This window comes from Anolis sagrei, chromosome 4 (genome assembly GCF_037176765.1).
Source record: "Anolis sagrei isolate rAnoSag1 chromosome 4, rAnoSag1.mat, whole genome shotgun sequence".
NCBI lineage: Eukaryota > Metazoa > Chordata > Lepidosauria > Squamata > Dactyloidae > Anolis > Anolis sagrei.
Window position 1 is genome coordinate 6,462,669 of NC_090024.1, and position 18,524 is coordinate 6,481,192.

The following is an 18,524-nucleotide window of genomic DNA, read 5'->3' on the forward strand; positions in this document are numbered from 1 at the left end:
CAATATCTCTCTTGAATTGTGGTGCCCAGAATTGGACACAATATTCCAGGTGTGGTCTAACCAAAGCGGAATAGAGCATGGGGAGCAGGACTTCCCTGGATCTAGGCACTCTGCTCCTATTGATGCAGGCCAAAATCCCATTGGCCTTTTTTGCCGCCAAATCACATTGTTTAACTTGTTGTCCACGAGGACTCCAAGACCTTTTTCACACGTATTGCTCTCGAGCCAGGCCTCGTCCCCCATTCTGTATCTTTGCATTTCGTTTTTCCTGCCAAAGTGGAGTATCTTGCATTTGTCACTGTTGAACTTCATTTTGTGAGTTTTGGCCAATCATCTCTCTAATCTGTCAAGATCGTTTTGAATTCTGCTCCTGTCCTCTGGAGTATTGGCTCTCCCTCCCAATTTGGTGTCGTCTGCAAACTTGATGATCCTGCCTTCTAGCCCATATCTCCTCTGGCTGACCATTTTATGCCAAGCTGAATTTTGCTTTGAATGGTTTCTGTTTACACTGAGTGACCAAGTTTTTATAAATGTCTGTCCTGTTACCACAAATATTGTCCTAGCAATGCTTTACAGACATTAAAAAATAAGGCCCCTTCTCCAAGAAGCTCACAGCGGTGGAGGATTGATGGTCCAGTGAGTGGAACCCAAACTTTGCATGTATAAATCCTCAAATTAAGTCCTTGCTGTCTCCAGTTTGAAGTAAATACATTGGCTAGCAAGAGCCATGGGGATGGATGAAGATCTCAAGGGGTTAGATTTCTCCAGACACTGACTTTATGTCCAGACAGATTCATGTATGGCTTAGAAAGTCATTTCCTTTTCAGAAATTATAATCTTGGAAAGTTAATGCAAAGATGAGATTGAAACCAGCCCTTTGTGATTTGAAATAAAGGCTAGTTACATTGTTATGAAAATAGATTCACTGTGGAGTTGTTTATTTTTCAGATCTGTGTCCCTCCAGAAACCCTAGCACGCAAGTCCAATGGTCAGGAATTCTGGGAACTGAAGTCCTAAATTCCTGGAGGGCCACAGGTTGTGAAAGTCTGGTGTAGACCATGATTGAAGAAACTTTGGTCATGTACCCATGGTTGGACAGCCAAAAATGTGACCTCTCAAAGAACTAGGGCCATTTCAAGGCAAATAAGTGTCAAAATGATGGTGTTTGTGTTTGTGGTGCTGAGGCATGGCCCTCCAATTGAGGCCCCTTTCCTCCAAGAGTTGTGTACAGTACAAACCCATAAATGTGTACCCATATTCTCAGTTAAGTTTCCTGATGTTTATTTATTTATTTATTTCGGGCATTTTTATCCCGTCCTTCTCACCTCCAAAGAGGGACTTAGGACTGCTTACAGCAGGCAGTCATTAGATGCCAAAAAGCAATACATTCAAACACACAGTTAGAATTAACACAATTAAAGCAATTTTAAGCAAACAATTAAAAACCGGTTCAAAATGATGTTGTAGTTCAGCCCATGATTATGCCTGATATTGTGCCTGATACTCATGTTAATGTGGATGTAGGTCATGGGGATTCTGGGCCTGCGAGCCGTCATGAGATTTTAAGTCCTGAAAATGAGCAGTCTGTGCTTCCAACTGTAAGTGAGGGCCATGTTCCACAGAGCTGTCAAAAGGGTTTAGAGGAGTGGTTCTCTGAAATCCCAGGTGCAGAAAATAATGAGTTGCAATATAATGAGCTGGTTGATAGGAGACTTAGTTTTTGCAAACATCGGGCTTCTCAGCAGAACCTCGGGAGGTCACAGCACCTCTTACAGAAGAAACCCATAGCAGAAATGCATGGGAGGAGGCATGAATTCATGTCTTTATTAGAGAGTCCGGAAGTGTTTCCCAGCCAGTCTGGTCAACATTGGTAATTGAGGCAACTGCTGTTATCAAGTCCTACTCAAGGGAATTCTAGTTCCATGCCTTGTTCATGTTTCATGTTTCCAAGTTTGAAGGAATGTTCTTGGATTATATTGTGTTCTGAACTCTTGTTGTTCCTTGTATTCCTATGCTGGATGTCCTGTTGCTTTGGGATTCTTGTTTACTCTTGTACATTGAACCTTGTAGACTATACCAATCATATGGATTTTGAAGTTTTTACTATTTTTGCTGAAGTGCTTTTTATATAACCTTCAATAAACTGCTTTGTGGTTTAACTTGGATTGGGGTGTGGTGGTTAAGTACAGAGGTGTTTCCTGGCCTGGAGTGCAACACCTCAAGACAGGTATCTTAAAGATGATTAGTCATATCTACATCTTCAGGTAACTGAGGCCTGGCCAGGAATGTACTTATCACAGATATTGGGTGTGTGTGTGTCTTACTGTACTTTGGAATCCTACTTACACAGAAATGCTTGTGAGTTGCCTGTGATGGAGACTAGTGGCCCAAATCTTTTATCAAAAAAATAGTCACAACCTTTTCTTACCTACAGCTTGTTTCAATCAGATGCCAAAGTCAGATCTGACCAAGGCCAACCGATCCTGCTGTGCCAGTGTGACTACTGTCTTGTTGGAGCTGGAGCATCGTGATTGTTGTTTCCTATTGCTTTTGGCCCCTTTGTTAGGGATCCTCCTCTGATTCACCATTCCTCAGTGCATGTGGGAGAGCATGCTTTTACAAAGCCCAGAACTGGAGAGAAGAGAAGAGAAGGACCTGGAAGAGGAGAGAAGGACCAAGAATGGGTCTCGCTGCTGTTGGCAGGGGTTTCTAAGAACAGATTAGTCAGTCTGGGCTGGAGGCGAAATTTGACGTTGTTGGGTCCAGGAGGCCTTGCAGGCTCACATCATCTTTGGAGATCACAGTATCGAAGCTTGGTGCAAATACTAGTTGGGTCCAGTGGGAATGCTAAGTTTACCTGTTCTCCTTCGCTGAGTTCCTCTGAGCCCTGGTCCCCTGCCAAATGGGCTTTAGCACAGTCTGTCTCTAGGTTAGAAATACTCCTTTTTAAGTTTACAACTCTCCGAATCTGCCCGCCAGGGTGGCACTGTTACGGATTGCAAAATGCAGCGTTTCATGGAAGGAGAGAAGGAGCACGAAGATACTTTCCGCCATGCTCTGCATCCCTCCATCTGTTTTCCCAGTTCAGCCTTTCTTCGCAAAACTCCTCCTTCACCAGATCTCTCCCTTGATTTTTCAAAGAGCTAGGCAATATTAATAATGCATGAATAATTATGAGTAAAATGTCAGTAGCATAGACATCTGTGCCAACTTGCCAAAGGTAAATTATTATTTTTTTCCATGCAGTTTTCTTAGCTCAGCTGTGATAGTGATATTGGGGAGGCTGGATTCTGCAGAATTATGGTAACATGCAACCATCTGTATCCACAGATTCTGCACTCAGGAATTTGACTGTTTATAGTTTGTGTGTGTGTGTGTGTGTGTGTGTGTGTGTGTGTGCGTGTGTGTGTATAACCAAATTACTCTCAGCTCTAACCCATCTAAAAGACAAACCTTACTCTTGACATTTTATTTTGCTATGCCATTATATAGAATAGGACTTGAATATCCATGGGTTTTGGGTTCAGCAGAGAGTCCTGGAACCAAATCCCATTAAGATACTGCACAGGATGATAAGTGATCTCATCTTTGAAAAGAATACAGTTTACAGGATCTGCGTTTATAGGATCTGCTACCAATAACATCTGGGGACCCCAGGTTGAGAACCCCTGGCTTAGGTGGACAGTGAGCTGGGCTGAAGGTCGGGTGCTCACTGCCAACCTTTTAATTGGTGTGATCTATTGCTGCTGGTAATTAACCAGCTGTGCACTTACTTACTTAGGCGATCCCTCGTTGTCCGAGTAGGATAGTCCTCCAGGGTGAGCGTGCAGTGTGTTGTGGGTCTGTAGATGACTGTGGAGCCCTATTCTTGATCTGCATCTTCTCCCGCAGTGAGGGCATTGGTTTCCAGGTGGAAGGCGGTCCCGGTCATGGTTGGCTTGATGTGCCTTCCTCTTGGCATGTTTCTCTCTTTCACCCTCTTCAAATTCTACAGCACTGCTGGTCACAGCTGACCTCCAACTGGAGCGCTCAACGGCCAGGGCTTCCCAGTGCTCAGTGTCTATGCCAGCTGTGCATAGGGAAAAAAATACGGAGGTTTTATTCAGCTATTAATTTTCTGTGCAGAAAGTGGTTTCTTGCACAAATAAACCATTTTCTGAATAAGAATCCCTTTTAAGTGTGTACCAAAACATTTTTCCCACACAAAACACTTTTTCCTACCCAGAATAATCCCTCCGCAACACTTCAGGGCATTCTAATGTGGGAAGAATATTGCCGCGGGATGTTCCTTTTCTCCTGCGGCAAGGAGAGAAGGGCCGTAATGAATGGTCTCCATATGCAAGGATGAAAAAGTCAAGGATTTGCATCCTGTCTCTGTGTTTAATGTCTTAGTTGACTCTTTCAAAATACAGTCACAAAGGGAAGGAACAGAAGGGAAAGGGAAGGACGGAAAAGAAGGAGTAGTAAGGATCCAAACATGGGGCAGGCATGTGCGGTGGACATAATAGGGCCATATTTCCCCAGAATACATTTGCTTGTGATCTTTTCTAGTCTCCAGGACTTTGGTGACCAGATGTTGCCAGAACTGTAAGGCAGGATCCTTCCTCCTTTCCTCGCCCACTTCTCATTTGAGTCTTTTGAAGGGCCCTTTGCATCTTCGCTGCCCATCTGCGGAACAGCTGCTCCGGATGAAGGCTGCTTTTAGAAATATATTTATGTTTTTGCTTCTGTTTAGCAGTGGAGTGATGAGCGTTCTGACTTGCATAATGCACTTTCGAATGTTAAGCGTGGTTTTTGTTCACTTGAGTTTAAATGTGTCTTTCACGATTTCCTGAACTCCGAGGGGTGATTATGTTAAAGGCCCTTTTTGTGTCATCGGTTTCCATTTCTTTATGGAGAAAAGCAGGAAGAAATATCCAAAGTAGGCTAGTCATAATTGGTCATTACACAGGCTAACTCTACGTGTGCCTTTTGTAAATTTGTACCAGCTCCAACCCTGACCTGGTGAATCTAGGTTCTCCTTCACTTGAATTGGGAAATATGGGACAGGCTTAGATCTCAGTGTTGAAGGAAAAACTATATAGCTTTTATTTCTTCTCTGCGATTCACTTCCCGAGCCTTACAGTTTTTCCTATATCATCAATATGCATGTATATAGGTCTTCAAGTCCTTTGTTACCTCTATAGGTAAAGGTAAAGGTTGTCCCCTGACATTAAGTCCAGTCATGTCTGACTCTGGGGTGTGGTGCTCATCTCCATTTCTAAGCCGTTGTCCGTAGACACCTCCAAGGTCATGTGGCCGGCATGACTGCATGGAGCGCCGCTACCTTCCCGCTGGAGCGGTACCTATTGATCTACTCACATTTTGCATGTTTTCGAACTGCTAGGTTGGCAGAAGCTAGGGCTGACAGCGGAAGCTCACACCGCTCTCCGAAATCGAACCTGTGACCTTTCAATCAACAAACTCAGCATCTCAATGCTTTAACCCACTACGCCACCGAGGTCTCCAGATATATATATGAATAATATATGAATAATAAAAGGGAATAAGGGAAGGGGTAAGAGGGTAAAAGTTATCGAAGGCTTTCATGGCCGAAGTCACTGGGTTGTTGTAGGTTTATCCGGGCTATATGGCCATGTTCTAGAGGCATTCTCTCCTGACATTTCGCCTGCATCTATGGCAAGCATCCTCAGAGGTAGTGAGGTCTGTTGGAACTAGGAAAAGGGGTTTATATATCTGTGGAATGACCAGGGTGGGACAAAGGACTTTTGTCTGTTGCAGCTAGGTGTGAATGTTTCAACTGACCACCTTGATTAGCATATAATGGCCTGAGAGTGCCTGGAGCACTTTTGTTGAGAGGTGATTAGATGTGCCTGATTGTTTCCTCTCTGTTGTTTTGCTGTTGTAATTTTTGAGTTTTTTAATACTGGTAGCCAGATTTTGTTCATTTTCATGGTTTCTTCCTTTCTGTTGAAATTGTCCACATGCTTGTGGATTTCAATGGCTTGGCACTTCCAAGCCATTAAATGCTAATCAAGGTGGTCAGTTGAAACATTCACACCTAGCTGCAGCAGACAAGAGTCCTTTGTCTCATCCTGGTCATTCCACAGATATATAAACCCATTTTCCTACTTCCAACAGACCTCAATACCTCCAAGGATGCTTGCCATAGATGCAGGCGAAACGTCAGGAGAGAATGCCTCTAGACCATGGCCATATAGCCCGGAAAAACCTACAACAACCCAGGGTAAAAGTTATTTATACATGTAAAGTTGCAGAACAATAATATACAGAGAAAGTAAGAAAGGGAAAAGAAAAAAAAGAAAAGAAAAAGTATCACCCAAAAGATACTAAAAAAAAAGGACTAAAAAAGAGAAAAAAGATGAAAAAAGTAAAATAAAAATAATAAAAATAAAAATAAAATTGTCCTGGTGATTTCCATCCAATCCTTTGCGGTTTCAAAATTACTTGTTCTATAGTATATTGTATTACTTGTATATATTGTATATTATTGTTATATTGTATAACTGTAGCATTAACTGTAACTTTATTCTTCTTATGTTCCATTTAATATATATTCTTTTTATGATTCTTTAATTTTTTTTCGTTTCTTCGTAATCATCCATTGGTGGAAATCGGATTTCCAGAGTTTTTCTTTAGTAAAAAAGTTTATTTGTTCATATCTTTTATTTTCCTTATTTTATTAAACCATTGATCTATATCCGGTATTACCTTTTGTTTCCATTGTTTTGCATTTATGATCCTAGCGGCTATCATCAAATACACAAATATAATGTCCTCATTGAGATTTAATGTTAAGTCTGGGTCAGTTATCCGTTACCTTTTTTATAGTCTCATGTTTTAATTTGCTTGCTTGCATTGATGAATTTATCTCCCTATCTTCAGTCTCTTTTATTATTATTTTTTCTACCTGGAGTCATGTTGGACATTTTGGCATCTCTCTATTTATTTTTCATTTTGCATCAAATTTTCTTTTTGGTAATTAGTTTTAATATAATGGTCATTGGACCCTCTCTTTGTATTTCCAAACATATTTATTTATTATTTATTTATTTACTTTGCTTCTATACCGCAGTATCTCAAGCCCGAAGGCGACTCACAGCGGTTCACAAACAGTAAAAACAGTAGAAACAGCAGTGGTTCCATACAACATATAACAATTGACTTAACACATTATCCATAAATTATCAATAAGCAATTACAATGCACAATTATTACAAAAAACAACCGTACCCAATCTTCTCATCATCCAAGCGTAGTCCAGGTTCGTCGTCCATTGTTCCATTCCTATGTTCCATTACCAGATTGCACTAAATTACTCAAACGCCTGCACAAACATCCAGGTCTTCACCTTTTTGCGGAATACCATTATAGATGGTGCTAGTCTAATGTCCGTAGGAAGGGCGTTCCACAGCCGAGGAGCCACCACCGAGAAGGCCCTATCTCTTGTCCCCGCCAGCCGAGCTTGAGAAGCAGGCGGGATCGAGAGCAGGGTCTCCCCGGAAGATCTCAAAGTCCTGGTGGGTTCCCCGGAAGATCTCAAAGTCCTGGTGGGTTCATAGGCAAGCTACCTATCATCGGTCGGATAGGTAGCTTGGGCCGGAACCGTTTAGGGCTTTAAAGGCTAACGCCAGCACTTTGAATTCAGCCCGGTAGCAGATCGGTAGCCAGTGGAGTTGGCGCAACAGGGGGGTTGTATGCTCCCTGCGCTCCGCTCCTGTTAAAATCATGGCTGCCGAGCGTTGGACTAGTTGGATGTTCCGAGCTGTCTTCAAAGGCAACCCCACGTTGAGCGTTGCAGTAGTCTAAACGGGATGTAACCAGAGCGTGGACTACCGTGGCCAAGTCAGACTTCCCAAGTACGGGCGCAGCTGGCGCACAAGCTTTAGCTGTGCAAATGCTCCCCTGTGAACCTGCGTCTTCAGGGGGAGTGCGGCCCCATCCAACACAGGCTGTAACCCTATGCCCTGTTCGGCCTTGCGACTGACCAGGAGTACCTCTGTGAGTCGCCTTCGGGCTTGAGATACAGTGGTATATAAGCAAAGTAAACATAGAATGGAAGTACTGCATAAATTGAGTTGACACATATAAATTTGGTTCCTATTGGTCCTCATTATCCATCAGCGTCATTACCTTTTCTGTGGAACACAAATACAGAAAAGTCTCACTTATCTGACATAAACTGACCAGCAGAATGTTGGATAAACAAAGCAAGATTATTGTCGAAGGCTTTCATGGCCGGAATCACTGGGTTGTTGTTGGTTTTTCCAGGCTATATGGCCATGTTCTAGAGGCCTCTAGAGAAAATGCCTCTAGAACATGGCCATATAGCCCGGAAAATCCTACAACAAAGATTTTTGTTGTTGTTGTGTGAGTAGAAGAACACTGCAACTGTGTTTTGGACACCTTCCAGTTCCTTAACTGGAATTAATAGTGTCACTTCCACAAGAACAGGAGTTTTATGACCTTATAGAACCTCTGACAATGAAAAGAACGAGGACCTGAACTTTTTTAGTGCAGCCATGCTCGCCAGGAAGAAATACTTCCTCGTCAGTGACAAATACCAGCTCCTCATCCTTTCTCTCTGTGCTTTTTTTCTTCAGGCTAGAATGGGTGGAAATCATCGAGCCTCGCACGCGGGAGCGCATGTACGCCAACCTCATCACGGGAGAGTGCGTCTGGGACCCTCCGCCCGGCGTCCGCATCAAGCGCACCAACGAGAACCAGTGGTGGGAGCTCTTTGACCCCAACACCTCCCGCTTCTACTACTACAATGCCACCACCCAGCGGACGGTGTGGCACCGGCCCCAGAACTGCGACATCATCCCGCTGGCCAAGCTCCAGACTCTGAAGCAGAACACCGAGTCGCCCCGAGCCTCCACCGAGAACAGTCCCGGGCGCAGCAGCAATGTCAGCCGCGAAGGCAGCACCAGCTCCTCCCTCGAGCAAGAGGTGGAAGGTGGTGGTGGCGGCGGCGGTGGTGGCGGCAGCGGGGAGAAGGGGCAGGAGCAGAGCCGGCCCAACCGCCAACCCTCCCAGTTTGCCACTGTCAAAGAAGAAACAGAAAGGTAACATATTTATTTTCCCTCTTGGAGTCAGCAACACAGTTTTCTTACCCCTTTCCAAAGCACCTGGTCTCTAAGTGTTGTTGTTGTTGTTGTTGTTATGGTTATTTCTTTATTTTATTTTATTTATTTATTTATTTATCATGTCATCAGCAACCAGACATTTGTATTACATTTTTAACAAAAACAAACAAACAGACAGACAAAACACAGAATTTGCAAGCTTAGTATAGAATCATAGAATCATAGAATCCTAGAGTTGGAAGAGACCTCATGGGCCATCCAGTCCAACCCCCTGCCAAGAAGCAGGAATATTGCATTCAATAGTAGTTGATTAAATGTCCTTTGACCAGTATCTGGCCACTTGGAGTGCCTCTGGTGTTGCTGCAAGAAGGTCCTCCATTGTGCATGTGGCAGGGCTCAGGGTGCATTGCAGCAGGTGGTCAGTGGTTTGCTATTCTCCACACTCGCATGTCGTGGATTCCACTCTGTAACCCCATTTCTTGAGGTTGGCTGTGCATCTCTTGGTGCCAGAGCTCAGTCTGTTCAGCGCCTTCCAAGTCACCCAGTCTTCTGTGTGCCCAGGGGGGAGTCTCTCGTTTGGTATCAGCCATTGGTTGAGGTTCTGGGTTTGAGCCTGCCACTTTTGGACTCTCGCTTGCTGGGATGTTTCAGTGAGTGCCTCTGTAAATCTTAGAAAACTATTTCATGATTTAAGTCGTTGACGTGTTGGCTGATACTTAAACAAGGGATGGGCTGGAGATGTCACTGCCTTGGTCCTTTCACTATTGGCTGCTACTTCATGGCGGATGTCAGGTGAATCATAGTATTAAAGAGTTGGAAGAGACCTCATGGGCCATCTAGTCCAACCCCCTGCCAAGAAGCAGGAATATTGCATTCAAAGTACCCCTGACAGATGGTCATCCAGGCTCTGTTTAAAAGCTTCCAAAGAAGGGGCCTCCACCACACTTCGGGGCAGAGAGTTCCACTGCTGAACAACTCTCACAGTCAGGAAGTTCTTCCTCAAGTTCAGATGGAATCTCCTCTCTTCTAGTTTGAAGCCATTGTTCCGCATCCTAGTCTCCAGGGAAGCAGAAAACAAGCTTGCTCCCTCCTCCCTGTGGCTTCTTCTCACATATTTATACATGGCTCTCATATCTCCTCTCATCCTTCTCTTCTTAGGGCTAAACATGCTCAGCTCCTTAAGCTGCTCCTCATAGGGCTTATTCTCCAGACCCTTGATCATTTTAGTCGCCCTCCTCTGGATGCATTCCAGCTTAGAGTCTATATCTCTCTTGAATTGTGGTGCCCAGAACTGGACACAATATTCCAGGTGTGGTCTAACCAAAGCGGAATAGAGGGGTAGCATTACTTCCTTAGATCTAGACACTATGCTCCTCTTGATGCAGGCCAAAATCCCATTGGCTTTTTTTGCCGCCACATCACATTCCTGGCTCATGTTTAACTTGTTGTCCCTTGAGGACTCCAAGATCTTTTTCACACATACTGCTCTCCAGCCAGGCATTGTCCCCCAATGGGAATGACAGTCCCCAAAGGAACCTTTCCAATTTTTTGGAAGTCCTACCCTGCAGCATTTGGAAAGGACCATGGCCAGATCTTGTGTATCTCTGTGCTGTCAATCCTCCTGTCGTCTTCTGGCGACCCCGCTCATTTCCTAGTCCTTTTTCCCAGTCAAGGAAGACCGGAAGCCGTGCGTCTTATGGCTCATTTCAGCAAGAGTTCAGCTCCTTAGCGGCACAATCCACTCGAGGCTGGAAACAGCAGTCATTAATATAATTAATAATAGCAATTAGCAGATCGGTGTCAGTAGTAATTAAAGATCAGCTGGGAGGGGCAACAGGTGGTTTTCCATGGGAGGGGGGTCAGTGCTGTTGGAAGCGTTCCCTTTAATTACGTTGGAAGGAGCTCATTTTGAGCCCGGGGCAACGGCAGCGCCGATCTCACCGGGCAGGTGAAGGGGCACAATTGTAGGGTTGGCAGAGGATATATCTGGCTCTGCCAAGGCATTTTTTGGAAAGCCTGAAAGTAGCAGAGGCATCAAGCCAGCCCACCGTAATTGGGAAGCAGCAGAAGAAACATGGTGGAGAAAGCATGCTCCCCAAAGGCCCATACATTCTTATATGAGCCTATTTGAATGCAAAGATATATCCTTTCTTTTGACCCAACTAAAGGTACTTCATTAGGCTACCCCTCATTGTCCGAGTAGGATAGTCTTCCAAGATCGGTGTACTGGTGGTGGGTACGTAGGTGATTGTGGAGCCCTATCCTTGATCTGCATGTTCTCCTGCAGTGAGGGCATTGGTTTCAAGGTGGAAGGTGGTCGTGGTTGGGGTTGACTTGATGCACTTTCCTCTTGGTACGTTTCTCTCTTTCACACTCTTCAAATTCTACAGCACTGCTGGTCACAGCTGACCTCCAGCTGGAGCACTCAAGGGCCAGGGCTTCCCATTTCTCGGTGTCTATGCCAGAGTTTTTAAGGTTGGCTTAGAGCCCGTCTTTCAATCTCTTTTCCTGCCCACCAACACTCCATTTTCCGTTCTTGAGTTCGGAGTAGAGCAACTGCTTTGGGAGATGGTGATCAGGCATCTGGACAACATGGCTGGTCCAGCGGAGTTGATGGCAGAGGACCATCGCTTCAATGGTGGTGGTCTTTGCTTCTTCCATCATGCTTGTCTTCCCAAGAGATTTGCAGGATTTTCCAGAGGCGGCGGTAATGGAATCGTTCCAGGAGTTGCATGTGATGTCTGTAGACAGTCCACGTTTTGCAGGCATATAGCTTTACTTACTTACTTAGGTGATCAGTCGTTGGATGAGTAGGATAGTCTTCCAAGATCAGTGTACTGGTGGGATTTATAGTTCACCTACAATCAGGCAGCATTCTGAACCCCATCAACAAAAGAATTGGGCCAAACTTCCATCACAGAAGCCCCATGACTGACAGAAAATACTGTGTTTTCTGGTGGTCTTTGGTGACCCCTCTAACACCCGCTTGCGACCCCTCTTAGGGGTCCCGATCCCCAGGTTGAGAGACATTAGAGTAGATCATAGAATAGAATCATAGAATCAAAGAGTTGGAAGAGACCTCATGGGCCATCCAGTCCAACCCCCTGCCAAGAAGCAGGAATATTGCATTCAAATCACACCTGACAGATGGCCATCCATCTGTCAGGTGTAGACAGTCCACGTTTCGCAGGTATATAGCTTTACTTACTTACTTAGGTGATCCCTCGTTGGACGAGTAGGATAGTCTTCCAAGATCAGTGTACTGGTGGGATTTATAGTTCACTTACAATCAGATAGCATTCTGAACCCCACCAACAAAAGATCAATAGGTACCGCTCCGGTGGGAATCCATGGGATAGGGTGAGCCCCCCTTGATAGCCCCAGCTTCTGCCAACCTAGCAGTTTGAAAACATACAAATGTGAGTAGATCAATAGATACCACTCAGGCAGCAAAGTAATGGCGCTCCATGAAGTCATGCTGGCCATATGACCTTGGAGATGTCTACGGATAATGCCAGCTCTTTGGCTTAGAAATGGAGATAAACACCAACACCCAGAGTCGGACACTTAACGTCAGGGGAAAACCTTTACCTTTATAGATGGAACGGAGATTAGAAATAAAGTCAATACAATATTTTATCAGTAAGCTTGTATGCTTTTATTATGTTACTAGCCGTCCCCTGCCACGTGTTGCTATGGCCCAGTCTGTGTATGTTTTGTGTGTGTATATCTGTGTGTATATATTTGTTTATATGTGTGCTTGCGTTGTAATTTTTGTTTTTTTGGCTTTTTAAGTCTCTTCTGCTATGTTTTTCAGTGTTTTTATGGGTGATGGTCACTCGTTGGCCTGATAAGTGCATTGTGTCCAAATTTGGAGTTGATTTGTCCAGTGGTTTTTGAGTTATGTCAATCCCACAAACGAACATTAGATTCTTATTTATATAGATTGTATTTTATGTATGTTTTGTTTAACTTTTTACCGTAAGCCACTTTGAGTCCTAGTTTTGGGGAAATCCTGGTCCCATATATCTCAATATGTAGGTACATGCATCGATGAATTTCATACTTAGGCTTGGGCTTCCTCTCCAAGATGTCTCATATATTTGCAAATTAAGGTTATGAAAAAAATGCTTTTAGTCAAAATGCTTTTAGTCCCAGGTATTTCAGATAAGGGGTGCTGTATGTAGTTATTGGTGCATGTGAGCTTTCCTGTTGAATGCCCGGGCACATTCTACTTTAATGATCAGAATGCCAGATCATCTAATTTGGAAGTCCTGGGAAGTTGTGGCCGCTGACTTGGGTTTGAGGAGAAATTCGTGCTTGCCCTTTGCCCAGAGGTTCTGACCATTGAGGATTTTTCCCGCGTTCTTCTCCTTCTGCCTGAAGCCAAGTTCTGCTTCGCCAGTTAAGCGGAAATCTCTCTTCTAATTGCTCCTTCGCCAAGTTCAGAACTAAGGTCAGCATCTCTCTGAGGCCTGGTTGGAGGCAAATTAAACCCGCGGGAAATTACTGGGCCTGTGTAGCCAAAAAAGTGGCTGGTTTTGCCCTGTAATACACCCCCCCCCCCACACACACACACAAACACACATATCTTATGCCTGCTGTTGTTGTTCATTCGTTCAGTCGTCTCCGACTCTTCGTGACCTCATAGACCAGCCCACGCCAGAGCTCCCTGTCAGCCATCACCACCCCCAGCTCCTTCAAGGTCAGTCCAGTCACTTCAAGGATGCCATCCATCCATCTTGCCCTTGGTCGGCCCCTCTTCCTTTTGCCTTCCACTTTCCCCAGCATAATAGTCTTCTCTAGGCTTTGCTGTCTCCTCATGATGTGGCCAAAGGACTTCAACTTATGCCTGCTACTGTTTGTGAATATTTTTAAATGCATTTATTATTATTATTTAATTATTTTTCAGTTCTCTTTGCAATTGTTCTGAAATGTTTCTTCCTTGCAACAGTGGTCCTGTCAAAGGATCCCATTGCATTGGGGTAGCAGATCCACTCTGGGGTTTAGTCCAAACTGTAAGTATCTCTTTAAGGTACAGAACCTGATCCCAAAATCAGTTCAACAGATTCTATGAGTTCCTTTCAAGTTCAGACTGCAACCCAGAATGGATCCGCAGTCGAGTGAAATGGGAAGCAGCTTCCAGTGGAGATCTGTGGGAGATGGAATGGTATGTCCAGAGTTTAGGTATTGTGGGAGTTCTAGTCCCTCAAAAGGCACTTGCACAGACTCTGTGCTGAACTATCTTTGTAGTTTCCTTCCCCAAATATGGAAGGCTGGTCACTCTTCACTGTCACAACTGCAGAACTGGAGCACTATGGTCTTACTTCCGTTATTTTTGTGCTACTTGACATGACTCTGGGAATTGTAGTGTTGGTGGTACCTACGACTTCCCTAGTTCACAATCTAAGAAGCCTATATACTTTAGGGATATGAACTACTACAAGGATGTGATCCATGTAGAGCTCTGGAACAGGGCTCTCCAAGTAGTAAAGGTAAAGGTTTCCCCTTGACGTTAAGTCTAGTCGTGTCCGACTCTGGGTGTTGGTGCTCCTCTCCATTTTCAAGTCGAAGAGCCGGCGTTGTCCATAGACACGTCCTAGGTCATGTGGCCACCATGATTGCATGGAGTGCTGTTACCTTTCCGCCAAAGCAGTACCTATTGATCTGTTCACATTTACATGTTTCCGAACTGCTAGGTTGGCAGAAGCTGAGGCTAACAGCGGTAGTTCACCTGCTCCCCAGATTCGAATCTCAAACCTTTTGGTCAGCAAGTTCAGCAGCTCAGTGGTTTAACCCACTGCACCACCAGGGGCTCCAAGTAGATCCCCAAATTAAAAATCCCCAAATTATGTTGGATTCTACAATGGCTGTTATAGTTGTACCCTATTCTACAACTGTGTCGTGTGGAAGGACCTTATTTTCAAATTTGTTTGTGTGCATTGAACTATCAGAGAGAAAGGGGGTTATAGCTGCAACAGACAAGAGTTCTTTTTCATACCCAGGACTTTCCACACATATATAAACCCAATTTCCTAGTTTCCAACAGACTTCACAATCTCTGAGGATGCCTGCCATAGATGCAGGTGAAACATCAGGAGGGAATGCTTCTAGAACATGGCCATACAGCCCAAAAAACCTACAATAACCCAGTGATTCCAGCCATGAAAGCCTTCAACAATACAAATGCTCACTACAATACCTCACAACCTCTGAGGATGCTTGCCATAGATGCAGGCAAAATGTCAGGAGAGAATGCTTCTAGAACATGGCCATACAGCACGAAAAACCTACAACAACCCAGTGATTCCAGCCATGAAAGCCTTCAACAATACAAAAATGGGTTATACATTAGGGAAGTAAACTACAGAGGTCTGTAGCAAAGATATCCAATGCTCCACCAAACTACAAATCTCAAAGTTATGTAGAACGCCACTATGGTGGTTATAATAGTATCCTATTTTGTTTATTCATTCAGTTGCTTCTGACTCTTTGTGACGTCGTGGACCAGCCCACACCAGAGCTCCCTGTTGGCCATCACCACTCCCAGCTCCTTCAAGGTCAATCCGGTCACTTCAAGGATGCCATCCATCCATCTTGCCTTTGGTCGGCCCCTCTTCCTTTTCCTTCCATTTTCCCCAGCATCATTGTCTTCTCTAAGCCTTCCTTTCTTCTCGTGATATGGCCAAAGTACTTCATCTTGGCCTCTACTATCCTTCCCTCCAATGAGCAGTTGGGCTTTATTTCCTGGAGGATGGACTGGTTGGATCTTCTCGCAGTCCAAGGCACTCTCAGAACTTTCCTCCAGCACCACAGTTCCAAAGCGTCTCTCTTCCTTCGCTCTGCCTTCGTTATGGTCCAGCTCTTACATCCATAGGTGACTATGGGGAATACCATTGCTTAGACTATGTGGATCTTCGTTGCCAGTGTGATGTCTCTACTCTTCACTATTTTGTCGAGATTGGTCATTGCTCTCCTCCCAAGAAAGGAACATCTCCTGATTTCCTGGCCTCAGTCTGCGTCTGCACTCATCTGTGCACCTACAAATACAAACCCTGTCACTGCCTCCACGTTTTCTCACTCTTTTTCCCAGTTATCAATCAGTCTGCTTGCCATAATCTTGGTTTTTTGGATGTTTAACTGCAACCCAGCTTTTGCCCTTTCTTCTTTCACTTTGGTGATAAGGCTCCTCAGCTCCTCCTCACTTTCAGCATCAAAGTGGTATCATCTGTATATCTAAGGTTGTTAATGTTTCTTCCAGCAATTTTCACCCCAGCCTTGCATTCGTCAAGCCACGCACATCGCATGATGTGTTCTGCATACAAGTTGAATAGGTTGGGGGAGAGGATACAACCCTGCCATACGCCTTTCTCAATCTTGAACCAGTCTGTCATTCCGTGGTCAGTTCTTACTGTTGCTACTTGGTCCTTGTACAGATTCCTCAGGAGGCAGACTATAACTATATATACTGTATATATCTGAGTATAAGCTGACCCGAATATAAGCCGAGACACCTAATTTTACCACAAAAAACTGGAAAAACGTATTGACTCGAATATAAGCCGAGGGTGAGAAATGCAGCAGCTCCTGCCATATTCAAAATAAAAATAGATACCAATAAAATTACATTAATTGAGGTATCCATAGGGTCAACGTTTTGGAATACCTACAAAAAACTGTAATTTAAGTTAAAACTGTCTAACTCTGATTAAACCACTATTCTAATCTTCTTCAATGTAAATGTGCTTAGTGCTTACGTATTCTTCCAATAATAAGAGAGTAAAATAAAAAATGTAATAAAAATAATAATAATAGAGTGAAATAATGGAAATGTAACAATAGCAGTAGTAATAGAGTAAAACAATAAATGCAATAATAATAATAAATAAAGTAAAATAGTAAATGTAATAGTAATAATAGTAATAGTAATAATAATAATAATAATAATAATAATAGAGTAAAATAATAACTAACTTTGACTCGAGTATAAGCCGAGGGTAATTTTTTCAGCCCCCAAAAAGGGCTGAAAAACTAGGCTTATACTCAAGTATATACAGTAATTGTACAGTGTAAAATAGATGTTCATTTGTAATACGTTTCCTGGATTTAGCTTTCATTTTACTCCCGAGATACACAAGCTCCCTTGGCATTTCTTCAATTCCCAAATTGTGTTTCTTTTGTGGGGTGGGAGGAAGTCATTTATGGCAGAATCATTTAGCGTTGGATTCCCATCCAAATATTTATTGTAATTGGCCATTGCCATAGGCTGTTGCAGATACAAAAGAATATAACATAATGCAATGCAATAAAATGTCAATTGACACCGACATAAAAGGTAAAATGGAATTATAAGGTATTTGGAGTGGCATGTAATGAGTAAGGTGCCAGAGGAGGAATCCAAAAGAGGTGGACTAATCATCCCATTAGATAGCACTATAACTCTTTCCATGTCTAGCCAGCATATCTGCAGGGAACCAGCTTGGGATTGTTTCTGATAGAATGAAGTTAAAAGAAAGGGGAAAGCGAAAAACGGAATTAAAATGTCTTGATCGTTTTGCGGTGCTTGATGAAAGATGGCACAGGCATCCTCTCAACCCCAACGAGGAGTAGGCTTGGGAATCTCTCTAGTTTGCCTTGTGTTTCTTTCCTTGAATTCGTATCTCTCCTTCCTCCCATTTTGGGACCTGTGGCAGCTTCCAATATAAATTAAAACCAAATGCAGTTAAAATAAAACTCAAAGGAACCAATTAAATATTGATATTCAAACCGTAATTTGCAACAACTTAAAAACAGTTAAAACGCCATTATGATGACAAAAATCCGCAGCATGCTCCAGTTAAAAGACTTTCTGCAACAGCCTGTTAATAAATCAAACCAAGGTAAATGAAAAGGTCTTGGCTCTCTGGAGGAAAGAGAGCAAAGAGGGGGTGGCAAGCTGTGACTTAGCCAGCTGGAGGCAGGCAAGTCCTCTGCTGCCAAATAGACTTACACCAGGCAAGATGGTTGTGAGGGTTTTCATCTCCAGCTCATCCCTTGTTTGGGTATCAGCCAGCACGTCAACGACTTAAATCTAGAAATAGTTTTCTAAGATCTACAGAGACACTCGCTGGAACACCTCAGCAAGCGAGAGTCCAAAAGTGGCAGGCTCAAACCCAGAACCTCAACCAATGGCTGATACCAAATGAGAGACTCCCCCCTGGGCACACAGAGGACTGGGCGACTTGGAAGGCGCTGAACAGACTGCGCTCTGGCACCACGAGATGCAGAGCCAACCCCAAGAAATGGGCTTACAAAGTGGAATCTTCGACATGCGAGTGTGGAGAAGAGCAAACAACAGACCACCTGCTGCAATGCAACCTGAGCCCTGCCACATGCACAATGGAGGACCTCCTTGCGGCAACACCAGAAGCACTC

The 18,524-nt window shown here is 43.9% G+C and overlaps 1 protein-coding gene across 4 annotated transcripts in view; it reads left to right on the forward strand.

The window, feature by feature from the left end:
* Positions 1-18,524, forward strand: part of ARHGAP39 (Rho GTPase activating protein 39) — a 330,726-nt gene that overhangs the window by 183,189 nt on the left and 129,013 nt on the right. For all 4 annotated transcript variants that reach the window (XM_060775969.2, XM_060775968.2, XM_067467245.1 and 1 more), the window contains exon 2: positions 8,625-9,089. In XM_060775969.2, coding sequence (XP_060631952.2) covers positions 8,625-9,089 — 465 coding nt within the window. The remainder of the gene's footprint in view (positions 1-8,624; positions 9,090-18,524) is intronic.